This window comes from Amblyraja radiata, chromosome 3, assembly GCF_010909765.2.
Source record: "Amblyraja radiata isolate CabotCenter1 chromosome 3, sAmbRad1.1.pri, whole genome shotgun sequence".
Lineage (NCBI taxonomy): Eukaryota > Metazoa > Chordata > Chondrichthyes > Rajiformes > Rajidae > Amblyraja > Amblyraja radiata.
The window spans coordinates 130,986,588-131,009,136 of NC_045958.1; the positions used below are offsets into that span (position 1 = coordinate 130,986,588).

The 22,549-nt window shown below is 50.3% G+C and overlaps 1 protein-coding gene across 1 annotated transcript in view; it reads left to right on the forward strand.

The window, feature by feature from the left end:
- Positions 1-22,549, forward strand: part of slc1a3 (solute carrier family 1 member 3) — a 35,455-nt gene that overhangs the window by 8,049 nt on the left and 4,857 nt on the right. Inside the window, exons 3-9 of the mRNA XM_033018769.1 lie at positions 1,277-1,523; positions 3,132-3,269; positions 5,532-5,736; positions 10,654-10,696; positions 16,605-16,900; positions 18,907-19,140; positions 20,889-21,083. Coding sequence (XP_032874660.1) covers positions 1,388-1,523; positions 3,132-3,269; positions 5,532-5,736; positions 10,654-10,696; positions 16,605-16,900; positions 18,907-19,140; positions 20,889-21,083 — 1,247 coding nt within the window. The 5' untranslated portion in view covers positions 1,277-1,387. The remainder of the gene's footprint in view (positions 1-1,276; positions 1,524-3,131; positions 3,270-5,531; positions 5,737-10,653; positions 10,697-16,604; positions 16,901-18,906; positions 19,141-20,888; positions 21,084-22,549) is intronic.

Genomic DNA, 22,549 nt, shown 5'->3' on the forward strand with positions numbered 1-22,549 from the left:
TCCTTTCGAAAGGAGATGAGGATGAATTTCTTTAGTCAGAGGGTGGTGAAGCTGTGGAATTTATTGCCACAGACGGCTGTGGAGGCTGAATGTGTGGATATTTATAATGCAGAGATTGATAGATTCTTGATTAGTACAGGTGTCAGGGTTATGGGGAGAGGGCAGGAGAATGGGTTGAGAGGAAAAAATAGATCAGCCATGATTGAATGGCGGAGTAGACTTGATGGGCTGAATGACCTAATTCTGGTCCCAGAATTTATGAATTTACAGAGGGGCCAATTAACCTCCAAACCTGCATGTCTTTGGGATGTGGGAGTAAACTGGAGCACCTGGAGTAAACCCATGCAGTCAGAGGGAGAACGTGCAAACTCCACACAGGCAGTACCAGAGGTCATGATTGAGTAGTTTACCAACTATGTTTAATAGATTAAACATAGTTTGTACATTTGTAGATGACAGCAACATTGGAGATATAATGTATAACGAGGGTTGCCTAAGTTTACAAAAATAAATGGAATCCAACATTTAGAGGAATGTGGACCTGGCGTGGGCAAATGGCACTTTCTCAGTTATATAGCCTACTCAGCGTGAATGAGTTGAACCTCTGCCTCACCTGGAAAGACAGTCTTTCCAGGTGAGGCAGAGGTTCACCTGCATCTCCTCCAACCTCATCTACTGTATCCGCTGTTCCAGGTGTCAACTTCTCTACATCGGCGAGACCAAGCGCAGGCTTGGCGATCGTTTCGCTGAACACCTCCGCTCAGTCCATCTTAACCAACCTGATCTCCCGGTTGCTCAGCACTTCAACTCCCCCTCCCATTCCCAATCTGACCTTCCTGTCCTGGGCCTCCTCCTTTGTCTGAGTGAGGCCCAGCGCAAATTGGAGGAATAGCAACTCATATTTCACTTGGGTAGTTTACACCCCAGCGGTATGAACATTGACCTCTCTAACTTCAGATAGCCCTTGCTTTCTCTCTCCATCCCCTCCCCCTTCCCAGTTCTCCTACTGGTCTTACTGTCTCCACCTACATTCTATATTTGTCCCACCCCCTCCCCTGACATCAGTCTGAAGAAGGGTCTCGACTTGCAACGTCGTCCATACCTTCCTTCCAGAGATACTGCCTGTCCCGCTGAGTTACTCCAGCATTTTGTGTCTACCATCGATTTAAACCAGCATCTGCAGTTCTTTCTTACACACAATGTGTGGTCCGTGCTGTTCTTTAGCTGAAGGTGTGTGATGTGATCTGTACATTAATGTATTGCCTTGTTATTCCACCAATTGCCTGCAGTGCCTTGGATCCACGCTGCATTCAGTCAGGCATTACTGAGAAAATAACTGCTGGGATCACAGGGAACCCTAATCCTAAAGGCAGTGGTGATAAATGCAATGGAACGCATCCAGCAAGGCTTCCAGAAACGCACAGTGGCCAAGTCACGGAGTCGGAGGGTTACCTGTGAAGATGTGAAGAGATTTGGCAAGAACAACTTGTTTGTGCTGTTCACTGTGGCAGCGGTGGTGGTTGGTGAGTAGCCAGATGGCCAAACGTACCTCAACTCCTCTCACTCTCTATTCTGCCAACTCCAGTCTCAGAGACACAGAGCTGGAGGAACTCAGCGGCTCAGGCTGCATCTGTGCAGAAGCTCAGTGGAACAGGCCTGTATCAACCCTATTAAACTAATCCCACTGCCCCACAGCCCTGTATCAATGCCACACGACTCCCACTCACCACAGCCCTCTATTAATCCAAGTCAAGTCAAGTTTATTTGCCACATACACATACGAGATGTGCAGTGAAATGAAAGTGGCAATGCTCGCGGACTTTTGTGCAAAAAGACAAACAACCAAACAAACTATAAACACAATCATAACACACATATACCTTTACATAATAAATAATGGAAGGAAAAACGTTCAGTAGAGTTAGTCCCTGGTGAGATAGGCGTTTACAGTCCGAATGGCCTCTGGGAAGAAACTCCTTCTCAACCTCTCCGCTCTCACCGTATGGCAACGGAGGCGTTTGCCTGACCGTAGCAGCTGGAACAGTCCTTTGCAGGGGTGGAAGGGGTCTCTCATGATATTGTTGGCTCTGGAGTTGCACCTCCTGATGTATAGTTCCTGCAGGGGGGCAAGTGAAGTTCCCATAGTGCGTTCGGCCGAACGCACTACTCTCTGCAGAGCCTTCTTGTCCTTGGCAGAGCAATTCCCAAACCAGATGGTAATGTTCCCGGACAAGATGCTTTCCACCGCCGCTGAGTAGAAGCACTGGAGGATCCTCGGAGACACTCTGAATTTCCTCAATTGCCTGAGGTGGTAAAGGCACTGCCTTGCCTTACTCACGAATGCTGAGGCGTGTGATGCCCATGTCATATCCTCGGAGATGTGGACTCCCAGATAGTTAAAACAGTTCACCCTATCCACAGGATCCCCATTTATCCTCAATCGAGTGTACGTCCTCGGATGATGTGCCCTCCTAAAGTACATGATCAGCTCCTTCGTTTTTTTGATGTTCAAGAGGAGGCTGTTATCCTGGCACCAGAGTGCTATACCAGCCACCTCCTCCCAGTAGGCCTTCTCGTCGTTGTCTGAGATCAGGCCCACCACCACAGTGTCATCAGCAAACTTAATTATTGAGTTGGAGCTGAACCTAGCCACACAGTCATGTGTGTACAGGGAGTACAATAGGGGGCTGAGGACGCAACCCTGGGGCGATCCTGTGCTCAGGGTGAGGGACTTCGATGTATTCCCTCCCATCTTGACTACCTGGGGCCTGGCGGTGAGAAAGTCCAGGACCCAGGCACACAGGGAGGTGTTGAGCCCCAATCCCAATCCAGTCCTAATCCATTTGCCTTCTGAGGGTCAGTATCAATGTTAAACTGAATCACTGCCTTGCTCAACCCCCCCTCCCTCCACTCTTGGTCTAACAGGGTCTTCTTGATATAAAGGTGGTGTAGAATATAAACATGACCTTCCCTGTCTCACCACCATCCATGTCCTTCTTGTTGGTGGACACTAATGTCCATCCACCCCTCCCTACTGGGCCCAAAGGAGCACAGCAGATCTGCCCTTCCAGTCTGGTGCAGGTGTGGGGGAGAGTCCTGCCCGGCTGGTCTAACACTGTCTCTCTCCCCAGGGGTTGTACTGGGCTTCTGTCTCAGGAAATACCACATGAACTATCGCCAGGTGAAGTACTTCTCATTCCCGGGAGAACTGCTGATGCGCATGTTACAGATGATGGTGATGCCACTCATCGTCTCCAGCTTGGTGACAGGTATGGACCCCACTCATGTTCCATGAAGAAAGATGGTAATCGACTCTAGCACAATCCTCCCCATGTTCACTCAGCCAGACGGTCAGAAGTGGTGCCTAGCACTCCTTGCCAAGGATGGGACAAACACAATGGATAGGAAAAGCAAGGAACTGCAGATGCTGGTTTGCACAAAAGGGCACAAAGTGCTGGAGTAACTCAGCGGGTCAGGCAGCATCTGTGGAGAACATGGATAGATGACGTTTCACAGAGTGCTGGAGTAACTCAGCGGGTCAGGCAGCATCTGTGGAGAACATGGATAGGTGACGTTTCACAGAGTGCTGGAGTAACTCAGCGGGTCAGGCAGCATCTGTGGAGAACATGGATAGGTAATGTTTTGGATTGGGACTATCTGAAAAGTTGCAAATTGTGAAGCCAGAGGAAGGAATGTAGGTGTGGGAAGGGGAAGGAGAAAGAGGCCAGGTGGGGCATGGAGGAGGGGGGGAAGAAAGGGAGTTTGTGCGACAGAAAGTGGAGGGTGTTTGTAGGAGGTTACCTATAATTGGAGAATTCAAAGTTGACACCATTGGGTTGTAAGCTACCCAAATGGAATATGAGGTGCTGTTCCTCTAGTTTGTATGTGGCCTCACTCTGCCAATGAAGGAGGCCCAGGACAGAAATGTCACTATGGGATTGGGAAGGAGAGTTAAAGTGGTTAGCAACAGTGAAATCCAGTAGGCCTTGATGGATTGAGTGCAAGCGTTCAGTGAAACAGTCCCAGAGTCTATGCTTGGTCTCATTAATGTAATGGAGACCACATCGGGAACACTAAATCCATTAGATGAGATTAGAGGAGGTGCCTGTGAACCTCAGTCCCACCTGGATGGAGGTTATGGAGGAGGTGTTACATCTCCTGCGGTTGCAAGGGCATGTACATGGGGAGGGGTGTTCTGGGGGGAGGGATGAGTGATACAAGGAGTTGCGGATGCAGTGGTCTCTATGGAAAACGGCAAGGGGTGGAGTTGGGACAATTTTGTTGGTTTTGTTGAGGTTGATCGAGAGATTCCCCTTGCAAAACCATCAGCAGGGTCTAGATTAACTGTGGGAAGTGGGAATGGTAGCCGGAATTGGGAAGTTCAACCAGGGCAGGATATACAGGGAGCACTGGGGAGTGTGGATGAACAGAAGTACCTAAAGGGCCTGTCCCACTTTCACGACCTAATTCACCACCTCTGCCGAGTTTGCCCTTCTCATACTCGCAGCATGGTCGTCACGAGGTAGTAGGGGGTTGTTGGAGGTCGTAGGTAGGTCGTAGCAGGCCGTGATGCCAGTCGTAGGTACTCGTGGCATCAAGTAGGTCGGGGCGTTTTTTCTAGCCTGATGAAAAATGTTTACGAGTAAAAAAGGTTGTGAGTTAGGTCGTGAAAGTTGGACAGGCCCTTGAGAGTACAAGTACATAGAAACATAGAAAATAGGTGCAGGAGGAGGCCATTCGGCCCTTCGAGCCAGCACCGCCATTCATTGTGATCATGGCTGATCGTCCCCTATCAATAACCCGTGCCTGCCTTCTCCCCATATCCCTTGACACCACTAGCCCCTAGAGCTCTATCTAACTCTCTCTTAAATCCATCCAGTGACTTGGCCTCCACTGCCCTCTGTAGCAGGGAATTCCATACATTCACAACTCTCTGGGTGAAAACGTTTTTTCTCACCTCAGTCTTAAATGACCTCCCCTTTATTCTATATTTTGGTGTAAATGGTGATGCAAGTAGACAGAGTGGGGCAGAAAGTGTATGGCATGTTTGTCTTTATCGGGCATCGCACTGAATACAAGAGTTAGAATACCATGTTACAATCGTACAGATCATTGGTGTCTATAGGAGATCGGACAAGCTAGGTCTGTTTACCCTGCAGTAGACGAGGTCAAGAGATAACATCATACAGAATGATGAGAGGCTTTGGGTAGATGGAGTCAGTTTCCCATGGTAGGAGACTAAAGCTGAAGGTTTAGTTTGTTGCGTGCTAACCAGTCAGCAGAAAGACAATACATGATTATAATTGATCTATTTACAGTGTATAGACCACCACTCTGTCTCTCGTCACCAGCCCCAGTACCAGCACCACTGGTTCCAGCACCCGTTCACCACCACTCTGTCTCCTGTCACCATCCAGCTTTGCACCCAGTTCACCAACACGTCTCAGATCACTTGTGCCTTTGCTTTCCGTGCTGCACGCATGGTGTTGGCTTTGTCGTGATATTTGAATGCACCCCTTTCCTTCTTCCAGGAATGGCTGCTCTGGACAGCAAGGCGTCTGGGAAGATGGGACTGCGGGCAGTGGTGTACTACACTACCACCACGGTGCTGGCCGTCATCACCGGCATCATCATGGTGCTAATCATCCACCCCGGGGCAGGGGGCAAGGACAAGATGCACCGCGAGGGCAAGTTCGAAAAAGTCCACTCCACTGATGCCTTCATGGACCTGATCAGGTGTGCAACCTTCTCTGCCGATATCCATCACACTCAGCCCATCTGCCTGCATTTGGCCCATATCCTTCTAAACCTTTCCTACCTGTCCAAATGTCTTTTAAATGGCAGATGAGTTGAACAGGTACTTTGGATCTGTCTTCACTAAGGAGGACACAAACAATCTTCCTGATATAGCACTGGCCAGAGGATCTAGTGTGACGGAGGAACTGAAGGAAATCCACATTAGGCAGGAAATGATGTTGGGTAGACTGATGGGACTGAAGGCTGATAAATCTCCATGGTCTGCATCCCAGGGTACTTAAGGAAGTGGCTCTAGAAATTGTGGATGCATTGGTGATAATTTTCCAATGTTCTATAGACTCGGGATCAGTTCCTGTGGATTGGAGGGTTGCTAATTTTATCCCACGTTTTAAGGAAGGCGGGAGAGAGAAAACAGGGAATTATAGACCAGTTAGCCTGACATCGGTGGTGGGGAAGATGCTGGAGTCAATTATATAAGGTGAAATAGTCGAACATTTAAATAGCAATAACAGGATCGGTCCGAGTCAGCATGGATTTACGAAGGGCAAATCATGCTTGACTAATCTTCTGGAATATTTTGAGGATGTAACTAGGAAAATGGACAAGGGAGAACCAGTGGATGTAGTGTACCTGGACTTTCAGAAAGCATTTGATAAGGTCCCACATAGGAGATTAGTGGGTACAATTAGGGCACATGGTATTGGGGGTAGAGAGCTGACATGGATAGAGAAGTGATTGGCAGACAGGAAACAAAGAGTAGGGATTAACGGGTCCCTTTCAGAATGGCAGGCAGTGACTAGTGGGGTACCGCAAGGCTCGGTGCTGGGACCGCAGCTATTTACAATATACATCAATGATTTGGATGAAGGGATTCAAAGTAACATTAGCAAATTTGCAGATGACACTAAGCTGGGTGGCAGTGTGAACTGTGAGGAGGATGCTATGAGAATGCAGGGTGACTTGGACAGGTTGGGGGAGTGGGCTGATGCATGGCAGATGAAGTTTAATGTGGATAAATGTGAGGTTATCCACTTTGGTAGCAAAAACAGGAAGGCAGATTACTATCTAAATGGCGTCAAGTTGGGAAAAGGGGAAGTACAACGGGATCTGGGGGTCCTTGTTCATCAGTCTATGAAAGTAAGCATGCAGGTACAGCAGGCAGTGAAGAAAGCGAATGGCATGTTGGCCTTTGTAAGAAAAGGAGTCGAGTATAGGAGCAAAGAGGTCCTTCTGCAGTTGTACAGAGCCCTGGTGAGACCACAGCTGGAGTATTGTATGCAGTTTTGGTCCCCTAATTTAAGGAAGGACATTCTTGCTATTGAGGGAGTGCAGCGTAGGTTTACAAGGTTAATTCCTGGGATGGCGGAACTGTCATATGCTGAGAGAATGGAGCGGCTGTGCTTGTACACTCTGGAGTTTAGAAGGATGAGAGGATATCTTATAGAAACATATAAGATTGTTAAGGGTTTGGACACGCTAGAGGCAGGAAACATGTTCCCGATGTTGGGGGAGTCCAGAACCAGGGGGCACAGTTTAAGAATAAGGAGTAAGCCATTTAGAACGGAGACGAGGAAACACTTTTTCTCACAGAGAGTTGTGAGTCTGTGGAATTCTCTGCCTCAGAGGGCGGTGGAGGCAGGTTCTCTGGATATTATCAAGAGAGAGCTAGATTGGGCTCTTAAAGATAGCGGAGTCAGGGGATATGGGGAGAAGGCAGGAACGGGGTACTGATTGGGGATGATCAGCCATGATCACATTGAAGCCTAAAGGCGAGCCGTGGCTTAATGATACCACCAGAGCCCTAAGAAGAGAATGCAGAAAATCAGAACGGAAGTACAAATCTGATAACCTTCAAATTTCCTTTGAACTCCTGAAAAATAATCTTGACAAATACCAGGAAGCAGTAAAATCTGCAAGAACTAAATATTTTTCCACCCTTATCTCCAAAAACGCGCAAAACTCCAAGGTCCTTTTTAGCACCATCACCTCCATCATCTGTCCTGCCACCAGTACCAGCCTAACTGGGTCCCCTGCTAAGTGCGAGGAATTTACCACATTTTTCACCAGCAAGGTAAAGAATATAAAAACGAATATTTCCCCTCCCATCCGTGACCTGGCTGTCTCATTGGTCTGCTCTTCAAAATTAGACAGTTTCCAACTCGTTACTCTATCCTCCCTTGTAAAACTGGTCACCGCCATGAAACCTGCTACCTGCCCCCTCGACACTGTCCCCTCTGCCCTCCTAAAGGACATAATTACAACAGCCGGTCCCAGCATCCTCGCCATCTTCAACAGCTCTCTGGCCACTGGCACTGTACCTACCTGCTTCAAGCATGCGGTGGTCCAGCCACTCCTGAAAAAACCTAACCTCGACCCCACCTTGCCAAGCAACTACAGACCCATTACCACGGCATGTTTACGGCAGGGCACCACGGCAGGGCACGGTGAGCCCTGAAACCTGATTGGAAAGTTTCCAGGATAGTGTTTTGGTGAAGGTAAGGTATGTTGACTTAAAATTACCTTTTAATTTTAAAATTACCTTTTAAGTTGCCTTTCCTCTCAAAAGCCCTTTCCTCTCAAAAGCCCTTGAAAAGGTAATTTTAAGTCAACTTATACCTTACCTTCACCAAAACACTATCCTGGAAACTTTCCAATCAGGTTTCAGGGCTCACCATAGCACAGAGTCTGCCTTGTTGAAGGTACACAATGACCTACTCCTCACCGTTGACTCCGGCGACTGTGCAATCCTGCTCCTTCTTGACCTCAGTGCAGCATTTGATACCGTCGACCACACCATCCTAATTAACTGTCTCCGGTATGGGGTTGGTATTGATGGCACTGCCCTTAGATGGTTCATCTCCTACCTCAAAGGTAGGAGTTTCTCAACTAACATAGGAAACTCATTCTCCTCCCCAGCTAATCTCTGCTGTGGGGTTCCACAAGGTTCCATCCTTGGCCCCATTCTCTTCTCCCTGTATATGTTCCCCTTAGGCAGAGTCATTGAAAGGCACGGCATTTCCTTCCATTGCTACGCAGACGATACACAACTCTATCTCCCCCTGAAGCCCAAAAACCGATCTAACCTACTTAACCTTACCCGCTGCCTCGAGGATATAAAGTGCTGGATGGCCCAGAACTTCCTCCAACTAAATGAGAGTAAGTCTGAGGTCATCCTTCTCGGCCCCTCGGACTCAATCAAAATGATAGCAGGCAGCCTTGGAAGCCTTACCCCACTACTCAAACCTCACGTCAAAAACCTTGGCGTGATATTGGACTCAGCATTGAAATTTGACAAACAAGTCAATGTCGTGGTAAAAGCTAGCTTCTTTCAGCTTCGGACGATAGCTAAAATAAAACAATTCCTCCACTTTGATGACCTCGAAAAGATCATCCACATATTTATCTGCTCCCGCCTAGATTACTGCAACTCTCTTTACACTGGCATCAGCCAATCTTCCCTGTCCCGCCTGCAACTGGTCCAAAACGCCGCAGCGAGACTCCTGACGGGCACCCGAAAAAGGGACCACATCACCCCGATCCTGGCCTCTCTCCACTGTGCTCCCTGTGCGGTTCCGTATACATTTCAAGACCCTCCTCTATGTCTACAAAGCCCTCAATGGGCTTGCCCCCTCCTACATTAAAAGTCTTCTCACCCACCACTCCACCTCCAGGCCCCTCAGATCGGCCGACTTGGGGCTGCTGAATATCCCGCGGTCTAGGCATAAGCTTAGGGGCGACCGCGCCTTTGCGGTTGCAGCTCCTAGACTGTGGAACAGTATCCCCCTTCCCATCAGAATTGCCCCCTCCATCGACTCCTTTAAGTCAAGACTAAAATCTTATCTATACTCCCAAGCCTTTCCTGACGTCCACTGAGTGAGGGCTACATGTATATATGTATGTAGTTTGTTTGTTTATACTATTCTTATAACAAATGTAAAGCACTTTGGCCAACGAGAGTTGTTTTTTAAATGTACTATATAAATAAATGTGACTTGACTTGACTTGACTTTCCTAGTTTACCTTTAACTGGTGTCCTCTGGTTCTTGATTCCCGTACTCTGGGTAAGAGTATAGATTCACCTGATCTATTCCCCTCATGATTTTATACACCTCTATAAGATCACCCCTCAACCTCCTGCTCTCCCTATAGAAGACTCATTCGCAAAATCCTTGTAAATCGTCTCCACATTCCTATGTAGGAAAGAACTGCAGATGCTGGTTTAAATCAAAGGTAGTCACAAAATGCTGGAGTATGACTGAAGAAGGGTGTCGACCCGAAACGTCACCCCTTCCTTCTCTCCAGAGATGCTGCCTGTTACTCCAGCTTTTTGTGTCTAGCTTCTCCACACTTCTTCCAGCTTCATGACATGATTCCAACAGCAGCATGACTGAACACAATACTCAAAATGTGACTTTGCCAACATCTTGTACAACTGCAATAAAACGTCTGAAGGTCTCGACTCAATTCCCCGACTGATGAAGGCCAGTGTGTCGATGGACATCTTGCCCGCCCTACCTACCAGTGAGGCCACATTCAGGGAACTAAGTCCCTAAACTGATGTTGCATCTCCTCATGACTTGCTAATCTCCAATCTCTGTACCATTAGCAGTCTTGTCACCCCCCCCCCCCCCCCCCCCCCCCCCCCTCCCCCCTCTGTCCCTTCAACTGTTACTAACATGAATCAGGTTTATCCCTGTTATTATTTACTGATTGCTGACCTGATATGTTTTATTATCCCAAGTTCCTTTTGCACAGCCCAGCTCCTGGCTGGAGGAAGTGTTCCGACATTGTGGTGTTTCAAGCCCAGCCTGGATGATCCAAGCTGGAGCTGACAGAGGGAGAGGGACTTAGTGCAATCTCTGACATCTCTGTAACACTTATCTATTTACTCCACAGGAACATGTTTCCCCCGAATTTGGTCGAAGCTTGCTTTAAACAGGTAAGTGTCAGCACATTGGCCAAGTTTGCGGATGATACGAGGATAGGTGGAGGGGCAGGTAGAGTAGAGAGACCAGGGACTCTGCAGAAACATAGAAACATAGAAAATAGAAGCAGGAGTAGGCCATTCGGCCCTTTGAGCCTGCACCGCCATTCAATATGATCATGGCTGATCATCCAACTCAGTATCCTGTACCTGCCTTCTCTCAATATCACCTGATCCCTTTAGCCACAAGGGCCACATCTAACTCCCTCTTAAATATAGCCAATGAACTGGCCTCAACTACCTTCTGTGGCAGAGAATTCCAGAGATTCACCACTCTCTGTGTGAAAAATGTTTTCCTCATCTCGGTCCTAAAAGATTTCCCCCTTATCCTTAAACTGTGACCCCTTGTTCTGGACTTCCCCAACATCAGGAACAATCTTCCTGCATCTAGCCTGTCCAACCCCTTAAGAATTTTGTAAGTTTCTATAAGATCCCTCCTCAATCTTCTAAATTCTAGGACTTGGACTGGTTGGGAGAGTGGGCAGAGAAGTGGCAGATGGAATACAGCGTAGCAAAGTGTGGAATCATACAATTTGGTACACAAAAACAAGGCTGTAATGCTGAGGCTCTACAAGGTGCTGGTCAGACCACACATGGACTATTGTGAGCAATAAGCCAGTTCGGTATTCCGACTGCGCATGCACAGGCCATATGTTGCTCGGGCTAAACACTCGCGGCGGCCATGCCGCTGTATGGGTGCAGACATGCGTCTCGTCCCTATCCAGCCGCCACTGGGTCATCCCCAACCCCGTCCCCGTCCCATCCCGAGTGTCCCATCCGGGGGCGCGGCCCCGGGCCAGTGGGAGCCGGACGGGAGCGGTGGAGCGCCCAGCGGCGCGGAAATAAAGCAGTGGCGGGGCAGGCGGAGTCGAGCTGGGGCCGGCGTCTCCCCTCCTCACTGACTGCGGGCCTGGGTCGACACTCCCGTCCATGAACCTTTGGATAGAAGACGCTCCTTCACATTAGGCTTTTGTGCCGTGGTTGGGATGGATGGGAGCGGGGATTTCCGTGGGCGCAAGGAACAAATGACCTGGAGTTTGTGTTGAGTGAACGTCCTCGTCCTTGCCGTACACTGGTGTTTGTGAGGGTGGTTGGATCCCAGCTTCAGCTCAACCAACGTCGGTGACATTGTCCGGACAGGCGGCGTGGGATCAGGAGCTGACGTGAGGCATCAACGATGTTCTGGAATCCTGGTTGGCTGCCGCCGAGCAGCGGGGTCGAGGAGGCAGCGCCCGACCCGGGGAGTAGAGGTGTCACTTCTTCCAGCGGCGAGTGAGCGGACAGGCACCAGCTACCGCGGCCCGCTCACTTGTCGGCTGCTGACTCCACCATCCCAAGATCCAACCGCTCTCACAAAACGGCGGTGTATGACGAGGACGTTAAGAACATTCAGTTCACACAACGCAAACTTTAGATCGTTTGTTCCTTGCGCCCGCGGAGATCTCCAGCGGGGTCGAGACGAGGGGGTTCTGAAGTTGCATTCTCTCGATTGAGGACAACGAGCCATGGCTTTACCAGTGGTTGTCTGTCTAACTGAAACCTCTCACCGTCTCCCCGTCTCCCACGCACATCTGCCCCCTCTCTCTCGTTGTTATACCCCGCTCTCCCCCGCTACCAGGCACCCCATCTGCTTTTTTTAATTCTCGAATGACCTTTGAAAAATCCCATGAATCCTTGCGTTTTTCGGAATACCGAACTGCCTTATTCTGGGGCTCATATCTGAGGAAGGATGTGCTGGCGTTAGAGATGGGGCTGAGGAGGTTTACAAGCCTGGGAATAAAAGGAGATGAGGCAGAATTTCTTTAGTCAGAGGGAGGTGAATCTGTGGAATACATTGCCACAGAAGGCTGCAGAGGTCGTCAGTGGATATTGTTACGACTCCCGAATGCAGGTACTTCAGAGCCGCATAACATAAGTCAAAAACCAGGTTCAAGTTCAAAAATAGTTTTAATTATTCAATGGAACACAAAACCCAAACCTGATTTAAACAACCCAGTCAGGGATAGGGATGGACTAACAAACAATTAAACAGTGCTCCAGCCAGCCACGTAATGGGCCGTCGAACCAGAGACTCTAAAACCTGCCTAAAGAGATATAACCCTGAAACAAAATACCCGAAAACACTAAGGTCAGCCCTTGTCCGTCCCAATTCAATATTTGTTAACAAGTAATGGTGAAAGTACACAAAGATCTATGCCATGTGGCCAGGCCTTCCTCAGCTCACACCAGCAGGCTGCTCACAAGTCAGGGTCAACAAAGAAGAGAGAGAATCCTGGGAGACTCTGGTATTTAAGCTTCAGATGAGTCACCCGTCACCTGACGCAGCTTGGCCAATCGGGTACAGGAGCCTTTTAACCCCGTGATTCCAGACTCACAGCCACGAGGCCTGCACTCGGGAGAGAAACAGAGAAAGGTAAGTACATAACATTCACCAGGGGGGGGGAGCACCTAACAATTGTTAAGGATAGATTGTTGATCAGTGCGGGTGTCAGGGGTTATGGGGAGAAGGCTGGAGAATGGGTTTGAGAGGGAATGATAGATTAGCCATGATGGAATGGCGGAGTAGACTTGATGGGCCGAATGGCCTAATTCTGCTCCTATAACCTTTGAACATGAACTCATCAAGACGGCCTGACACCTCCTTCTGGCAGTTAACAGCATCACCTTCAACAAGTCCCCACCATCAACACCCGGAGGTCACTGGTGACCAGAACCAGCCCCAGTCCAGCCACATAAACACTGTGGATACAACAGGCCAGGGGCTGAGAATCTTGACTCACCTCCTGGCACCTACACGTTAGACGTGCGATGGCACACTGACAGAACAGAGCTCCGTACAGCTCGGGTCAGGCCCGGGGACTCTCTGAATGCCCCTAGACACAGCAGAGGCTGGGTCTCTGCTCCCTGAAGTGGAGGGGGCTATCAAGAGCCACGACTGAGTTATATTAGAGATAGGGTCGATTGCAGGGAACTTTGCCCTCATGAGGACGAAGGGAAACTACAGGACATGGATTTAGGATTGGTGGCAGAGATTTAGAGGTGATCTGAGGGGACTTTCCACACTCAGAGACTGATGTCATAAGTTTTACAATACAGAAACAGGCCCTTCGGCCCAACTCGTCCATACCGATGATGCCCCATTTACTCCAGTTTGGCCCATATTCCTCTAAACCTTCCATATCCATGTACCTGGCCAAATGTATTTTACATATTATTATAGTACCTGCCCCAAATACTTCCTCTGGCAGCTCTGTCCACATACCTACATGTGTTAACAAGTCTAGTTTAGAGTTTAGTTTAGAGATACAGCGTAGAAACAGGCCCTTCGGCCCGCTGGGTCTGTGCCACCAAAAGTCTCTTTCCCAGTTTCCTATCCCACACACCAGTGGTTTATTCTGCTACAACAGTAGTAACCAACAAGCCTGCACATCTTTGGAATGTGGGAGGAAACCGGAGCACCTGGCGAAAACCAAGGTGGTGCAGCGGTAGAGTTACTGCCTCACAGCGCCAGAGACCCGGGTTCCATCCTGACTACGGGTGCTGTCTGTACGGAGTTTCTCCTCGTGACCGCCAGGAGCTCCGTCTTTCTCCCACACTCCAAAGACGTACAAGTTTGTAGGTTCATTTACATGGTATAATTGTAAATTGGCCCTAATGTGTGTAGGTTAGTGTTAAAGTGCGGGGATCACTGGCCGGCACGGACTCGTGGGGCGAAGGGCCTGTTTCAGTGCTGTATCTCTAAACTAAACCCACTTGGTCACAGGGAGAACGTACAACCTTCGTACAAACAACACCTGTAGGCAGCATTGAACCCTGGTCTCTGGCGCTGATGTCCCACTGGTTCCTACTAAATCTCTCTCATCTCACCTGAAACCTACGTCCTCTGGTTCTTGATTCCCATACCTGGGAAATATACTTTGGCTTTCACCCTATTAATTCCCATCATGATTTTACACACCACTATGAGATCACCCCTAAGCCTCCTCTGCTCCAAGTAATAAAGTCCAATCTTGCCCAAACTCAAGCCTTTAAGTCCTGGCAACATCCTCGTAAATCTTCTCTGCACTCTTTCCAGTTTAACATCTTTCCTCTAGCCGACTGAAACCGAACACAATGCTCCAAATGTGGCCTCATCAACGCCTTGTACAACTGCAACATGACCTCCCAACATCTACACTCAATACCCAGACTGATGAAGGCCAGAGGGTCAAAAGGGGCAGAAGGATTCTCGAGAAAGGATGTGAACGTTTGTCATGGGTATTTGGAGATGTGGAACCAAGATCACAATCTGACCTGCCCTGATGCCATGCTGCAGCTCAGAGTGGCCAACAACTGCTCCTGTTGTCCATGTTTACTTGTTCAGATAGATTCTCCTGGGTATTTCGTATTTCAGATGGTGAGCGGGATTGAGTTGGCAGTAGGTTTGACCCACCCCATGCATGAGGTGAGTGGGTTGTTCTCAGGAAGTCCCGATGCTTTCCCCCACCATTGTAAAGTTCCTTTCACTGGTGGGCCCAGGTGTATATTACCAGGTGTATAACTCAACAGCGATAAAACAGAATTCCTCCTCATAGGCTCCAAAGCCACACTCAGCAAAATCAATAACCCCACTCTCACCATCGATGGCACCACTGTCTCCCCATCTCCCCAGGCCTGCAACCTTGGCATGATCTTTGATTCCACCCTCTCCCTTGAGCCTCACATCCGCCATGTCATTAAAACCTCCTTCTTTCATCTCCGCAACATCGCCAAACTCAGACCCTCTCTCACACCTCCCGCTGCTGAAAGACTCATCCATGCCTTCATCTCCTCCCGACTGGACTATTGCAACTCACTTCTCCTTGGCATCAGCTCCACCTACATCAACCGACTCCAACTGGTCCAGAACGCAGCCGCCCGACTCATCACCCACACCAAATCCTGGCATCACATCACTCCAGTCCTCAAACAACTTTACTGGCTTCCCATCTCCCACCGGATCACCTACAAAATCCTGATCCTCACCTACAAAGCCCTACACCATCTGGCCCCCCCATATCTCACTGACCTCCTCTCCCCCTACCAACCCTCACGGTCCCTCAGATCCACATCAGCCGGTCTCCTCTCCATCCACAAGTCCAACCTCCGCAGTTTTGGGGACAGAGCCTTCTCCAGGGCAGCTCCCAGGCTCTGGAACTCCCTCCCCCAACTGATCCACAATTCCGTGTCCCTCACCATCTTCCAGTCCCGCCTCAAGACCCATCTCTTCACCTCTGCCTATCCTTAGCCCCACGTCCCCGTCCCTTTTCATCTGTGCATTAATTGCCTCATACTGTGTTTTGTATTGAATTCTGTCTTTAATTTGTGTACTAGTCATGTCTCTACTATTTATTTCATTCCCCTTACATGTTTTTCCTCTACCTGCTAAATTTTTGTAAGGTGTCCGTGAGACTCTTGAAAGGCGCCCATAAATAAAATGTATTATTATTATTATATAATTAGGGCTTCATCTCCAATACTCACACTTCCTTGGGGTGCAGGAGGAGGCCATTCAGCCTGGCATCTCCATGCTGGCTCTCAGATCCCAATAACCACTGACATGTCCAGCAACTTCCCCCCAGCACTGTCACCACCTGCCAACACTGGGGGCAACTTACAGAGACCACTCAACCCACTCACAGTCACCTGCACGTCTCAGAGTTGTGGGAGGGAACCGGTGAACCCGGAGACAGGGAGAATGTGCCACGTCCACACCGACAGCCCCCTGCGGTCAGGATGCAACCCGGGTCTCTGGTGCTGTCAGGCAGCAGCACTACCTGCTGCAACAGTCCGCCGTGCAGTTGCGTGGAATCCCGATTGATGGCTGCATGTCCTCTGTGTTTAGTTCAAAACAGGATACGACAGAAGGAAAGTGAGCCGAGCGGCACTGGGGAATGTGAGCCATAGCCCAGCCCTGTTCATCACCAATGTCACACAGGCCATGAAGCTGCTGCTGGAGGCCAGAGACGAGCTGGTCCCTGTCCCTGGCACCGTCAATTCTGTCAATGCCCTGGGCCTTGTGGTGTTCTCCGTGGGCTTCGGCCTGGTCATCGGAGCCATGAAGGAGGAGGGGAGAGCTGTCGCAGAATTCTTCAACTGTCTCAACGAAGCCATTATGCGCCTGGTGTCCGTGATCACATGGTACTGAGTGTAGTAAATGACAATGTAGACCTCGGGCTAAGCTTGCTAACTTCATCTGTGTGCTTTACATGTCCCCAAGCACCTGTGTGTGTGTGTGTGTGTGTATGTGTGTGTCAACTGTGTGTGAGTGTACATGTGAGTCCACTGTGTGTGTGTGTGTGTATGTGAGACTGTGTATGTGTATGTTTATGAGTCTATTCTGTTTGTGTGTGTATGACTGGCTGGTGTGTGTGTGATGGACCAGTGTGTGTGTGTGAGTCAACTGTGTGTGTGTCAGTGACGTGCGGTGAGGTCAATGCCTGGGGAGGCACTGGCTAGTATCAGTGGCCCGGCCCCTCCTGTATTGATCACCGCCTCCCCAAGGAGAGAGAGGGGTGGAGCCCTGGCTGAGAGGGAGGGATAGAGAAGATAAGGGGGAGAGAGAGAGAATGAGAGAGAGAGAAGGGAGAGAGAGAGAGAGAAGGGAGAGTGAAGGGAGAGAGAGAGAGAGAGAGAGAAGGGAGAGCGAGAGAGAAGGGAGAGTGAGAGAGAACGGGGAAAGAGAATGGGGAGAGAGAACGGGGAGAGAGAGAGAATGGGGAGAGAGGGAGAAGGAGAGAGAGAGAATGAGAGAGAGAGAATGGGGAGAGAGAGAAGGAGAGGGAGAATGAGAGAATGAGAGAGAGAGAATGGGGAGAGAGAGAGAAGGAGAGGGAGAATGAGAGAGAGAATGGGGGGAGAGAGAGAAGGGAGAGAGAGAGAGAGAATGGGGAGAGAGAGAGAATGGAGAGAGAGAGAGAGAATGGGGAGAGAGAGAGAGAGAAGGGAGAGAGGAACGATGGCACGTTATAACCCGCAGCCGTCCCATTCTGACCGCCGCCGAACCCCCCCACAGCACCATTGCACCTTCTTCACGGCGGCCCAGTGATGTCTCGGCTCTGACAATTTGAGGGATCTAACCGGTAACAACACTAAGAGCAGCCCTGGGTCGCTGTGTTCCCCGACTCGAATCTGAGCTTGAAAAATCAGGTGGTGGGCCTGATGTGTCCTGGGGGCCATATTTTGGAGACTCCTGCCTTACATGAACTAAACAAAAATGAACAGAAGTACAAAAATTGTTGACTTTATTATTGTGATAAGTATAGATCTATTTTTTAAAAATCCAATAACTTTTTAATGTACCGACAAAGTCTACCTTCCCAATGACCGTTTCTTCACCGAGTGGTGTATCTTGCTCCACTCTATGATCTTTGGTCTGCACCGCCGCTGCTGGAGTGGAGGGAGAGTGAGGCAGCGTCTACGTAATTGACCCTCGCTCTTCCTCCACTTGTGAGGCAGATGTGATCGCTGCCTCCCCTGGAGCTTTTTCTATGCAGTTTAATGTGAGACCAGCGAGCACAAATATAATATCTTTATATGTGAAATACGTTACCTGGACTATGGAAGGTGAGGACATGTAATGAAAGGATTACACGCATTACATTGGTGACATACATAGAGATGGTAACAGGCACACGCTTATTGCCCGCCCTCCATGTAGTTTCTAAGAGGTTGTGCAATCAGAGGGGAGGCTTAGCTTGTTGCTGCCTCACCTCTCACCTCTTCATGTATTCGCAGTGGAGCTGTGCAAATTTGGCGATTTTTACTATAAAAAATTATTAAATTCATATAGAAATTACATTTATAACAGATCTGTGGAAAAATCTTTCTATTTATTTTATTTTATTATTATTTTTCTTTACTTTTCTTAACAGCTATTTTCATTGGGAGTATGACAGGTGAGGCTTTGCTTCCCCTGCCCGCAAGTCCCTGGTGTGTGTGTGTGTGTCTATTCTGTTTATGAGTGTGTGTGTGTGATATTCTGGTGTGTGTGTGTGTGTGTGTGATGGTCTGGTGTGTGTATGTATGTGAGTGATGGGCTGGTGTATGTGAGACTGTGTACCTGTCTAATGCCTCCCCTCCCTCTCACTGCCCCCTCTCCCCGCTACTGCCCCCTCTCACCCTGCCCTCTCTCTCTCTGTGTCCAGGTACGCTCCGGTGGGCATCCTGTTCCTGATTGCGGGTAAGATTGTGGAGATGGAGGACATGAGTGTGGTGGGTGGGCAGCTGGGCATGTACACCATCACAGTGATTGTGGGGCTGATGATCCACGCGCTCATCGTGCTGCCCACCCTCTACTTTATCATCACTCGCAAGAACCCATTCGTTTTCATCGGCGGCATGGTGCAAGCCCTGGTCACGGCTCTTGGCACCTCGTCCAGGTGAGACCCAGCTGCCCTCCCTCAATCTGTCAGTGTCCATGTGCTGCCGTGACCCAGTGCCCGTGTGTTGCCGTGACCCAGTGCCCGTGTGTTGCCGTGACCCAGTGTCCGTGTGCTGGCGTGACCCAGTGCCCGTGTGTAGGCATGACCCAGTGCCCGTGTGTTGCCGTGACCCAGTGCCCGTGTGTAGGCGTGACCCAGTGCCCGTGTGTAGGCGTGACCCAGTGCCCGTGTGTAGGCGTGACCCAGTGCCCGTGTGTAGGCGTGACCCAGTGCCCGTGTGTAGGCGTGACCCAGTGTCCGTGTGTAGGCATGACCCAGTGCCCGTGTGTAGGCGTGACCCAGTGCCCGTGTGCTGCCGTGACCCAGTGCCCGTGTGTAGGCGTGACCCAGTGCCCGTGTGTAGGCGTGACCCAGTGTCCGTGTCCTGATGTGACCCAGTGCCCGTGTGTAGGCGTGACCCAGTGCCCGTGTGTTGCCGTGACCCAGTGTCCGTGTGTTGCCGTGACCCAGTGCCCGTGTGTTGCCGTGACCCAGTGCCCGTGTGTAGGTGTGACCCAGTGTCCGTGTCCTGATGTGACCCAGTGTCCGTGTGTTGCCGTGACCCAGTGCCCGTGTGTTGCCGTGACCCAGTGCCCGTGTGTTGCCGTGACCCAGTGCCCGTGTGCTGCCGTGACCCAGTGTCCGTGTGCTGCCGTGACCCAGTGCCCGTGTGCTGCCGTGACCCAGTGTCCGTGTGCTGCCGTGACCCAGTGTCCGTGTGCTGCCGTGACCCAGTGCCCGTGTGTTGCCGTGACCCAGTGTCCGTGTGCTGCCGTGACCCAGTGCCCGTGTGCTGCCGTGACCCAGTGCCCGTGTGTTGCCGTGACCCAGTGTCCGTGTGCTGCCGTGACCCAGTGCCCGTGTGTTGCCGTGACCCAGTGTCCGTGTGCTGCCGTGACCCAGTGTCCGTGTGCTGCCGTGACCCAGTGCCCGTGTGTTGCCGTGACCCAGTGCCCGTGTCCTGATGTGACCCAGTGTCCGTGTGCTGCCGTGACCCAGTGTCCGTGTGCTGCCGTGACCCAGTGCCCGTGTGCTGCCGTGACCCAGTGCCCGTGTGTTGCCGTGACCCAGTGCCCGTGTCCTGATGTGACCCAGTGCCCGTGTGTTGCCGTGACCCAGTGTCCGTGTGCTGCCGTGACCCAGTGCCCGTGTGTAGGCGTGACCCAGTGCCCGTGTGTTGCCGTGACCCAGTGCCCGTGTGCTGCCGTGACCCAGTGCCCGTGTGTAGGCGTGACCCAGTGCCCGTGTGTTGCCGTGACCCAGTGCCCGTGTGTAGGCGTGACCCAGTGCCCGTGTGTAGGCGTGACCCAGTGCCCGTGTGTTGCCGTGACCCAGTGCCCGTGTGTTGCCGTGACCCAGTGTCCGTGTGCTGCCGTGACCCAGTGCCCGTGTGTTGCCGTGACCCAGTGCCCGTGTGTTGCCGTGACCCAGTGCCTGTGTGTAGGCGTGACCCAGTGCCTGTGTGTTGCCGTGACCCAGTGCCCGTGTGTTGCCGTGACCCAGTGCCCGTGTGTTGCCGTGACCCAGTGCCCGTGTGTTGCCGTGACCCAGTGCCCGTGTGTTGCCGTGACCCAGTGCCCGTGTGTTGCCGTGACCCAGTGCCCGTGTGTTGCCGTGACCCAGTGCCCGTGTGCTGGCGTGACCCAGTGCCCGTGTGCTGGCGTGACCCAGTGCCCGTGTCCTGATGTTCTCCCGTCTCCCCGCAGTTCGGCCACACTGCCTATCACGTTTCGGTGCCTGGAGGACAAGATAGGCCTGGATAAACGAGTTACCAGGTTTGTGCTGCCGGTGGGAGCCACGATTAACATGGACGGCACTGCGCTCTATGAGGCTCTTGCTGCCATATTCATCGCACAGGTGAACAACTTCGACCTCAACTTTGGCCAAATCCTCACCATCAGGTAACACAATTACTCAACCACACCCCTCAAATCTCAAACCACTGATCAGATGGCAGAAGCAGAAAATAGCTGACCTGCTGGGATGGATAGGAGTGCTCAGTGGGAATGTCCCACTTGGTACTGCCGTGTCATTCACGTTCCTTGTGGCCATGCATTTGGGAGATACCTTTGGCTTCAGTCTGAAGAAGGGTCTCGACCCGAAACATTGCCTATTTCCTTTGCTCCATGGATGCTGCCTCACCCGCTGAGTTTCTCCAGCACTTTTGTCTACCTTGGCATCATTGAGATAGTTTGTGCATTTCCTGTTGATTGCAGAATTCAGAGAAGGGATCGTGTATTTTGGGAACAAGTAATCATTGGGAAAAAAGGCAGTAGTAAGTGGGAGTGGGATTAAAGGTGGATGTGTAGCCCAGTCAAGTTCAAGTGAGTTTATTGTCATGTGTCCCTGATAGGGCAATGAAATTCTTGCTTTGCTTCAGCACACAGAACATAATAGGCATTTACTACAAAACAGATCAATGTGTCCATATACTATAATATAAATATATAAATATATAATAAATTATCCCAGGCTGCTCGGGAGGCAAGACGAGAGATTGCTGAGGACAGACACAAAATGCTGGAGTAACTCAGTGGGAGCAACTCAGGCAGCATCCCTGGAGAGGAGGAATGGGTGACGTTTCAAGTCGAGACACTTCTTCAGACTAGGAGTCAGGGGAGACGGAGACACTGAGATATGGAAGGGTAACGTGTGAAAACATGAGAACAAAGGGGAAGAATAACAAGGAGAATGTGGAACGAGGTATACAAAGAGAAATATAATCAGGAGGCTCAATCAGACTGGTCGGAGAACAAGGACTAACAATGATATATTCCACATCTACCTTGGTCTTTGTCCCCTTTGTTCTATCATTTTCACACCTTACCCTTCCATATCTCTGTGTCTCCATCTCCCCTCAACCCAAAATGTTACCCATTCCTTCTCTCCAAAGATGCTGCCTGAGTTACTCCAGCATTTTGTCTATATTCGGTATAAACCAGCATCTGCAGTTTCCTCCTACACAAGAGATTGCTGAGGCTGCAACTGGGAGTTTTTAACCTTGGCTGGGTTCAGGTGAGATGCTGGAAGGACAACAGCTATAATAACATTATTTTAAAAGGGCAGCAGTGATAAGAAGGGTGATTAGTGTGACTTTGAATCACCCTCACAGAAGTGGAGCTGTGGATGTAACTTCATATGTGCCGTGGGATCAGAGGTGGTGAGATTGGGAGAATCCCTCTCAACTCTTTCAGAACAAAGGCAACAACAGCTGATTGAAGCCAATTCTAAAGTTACAATTGCACAGCTTGTTTCAATATTCTGTTTCGTACAATTACCTATTTACAGTGGGACTGCATCTCAACTGAAAGATGCCTCAGTTGAGATGTGCTCCCATTGTGTTCCAGCACTCCATGGGGAATCTGGA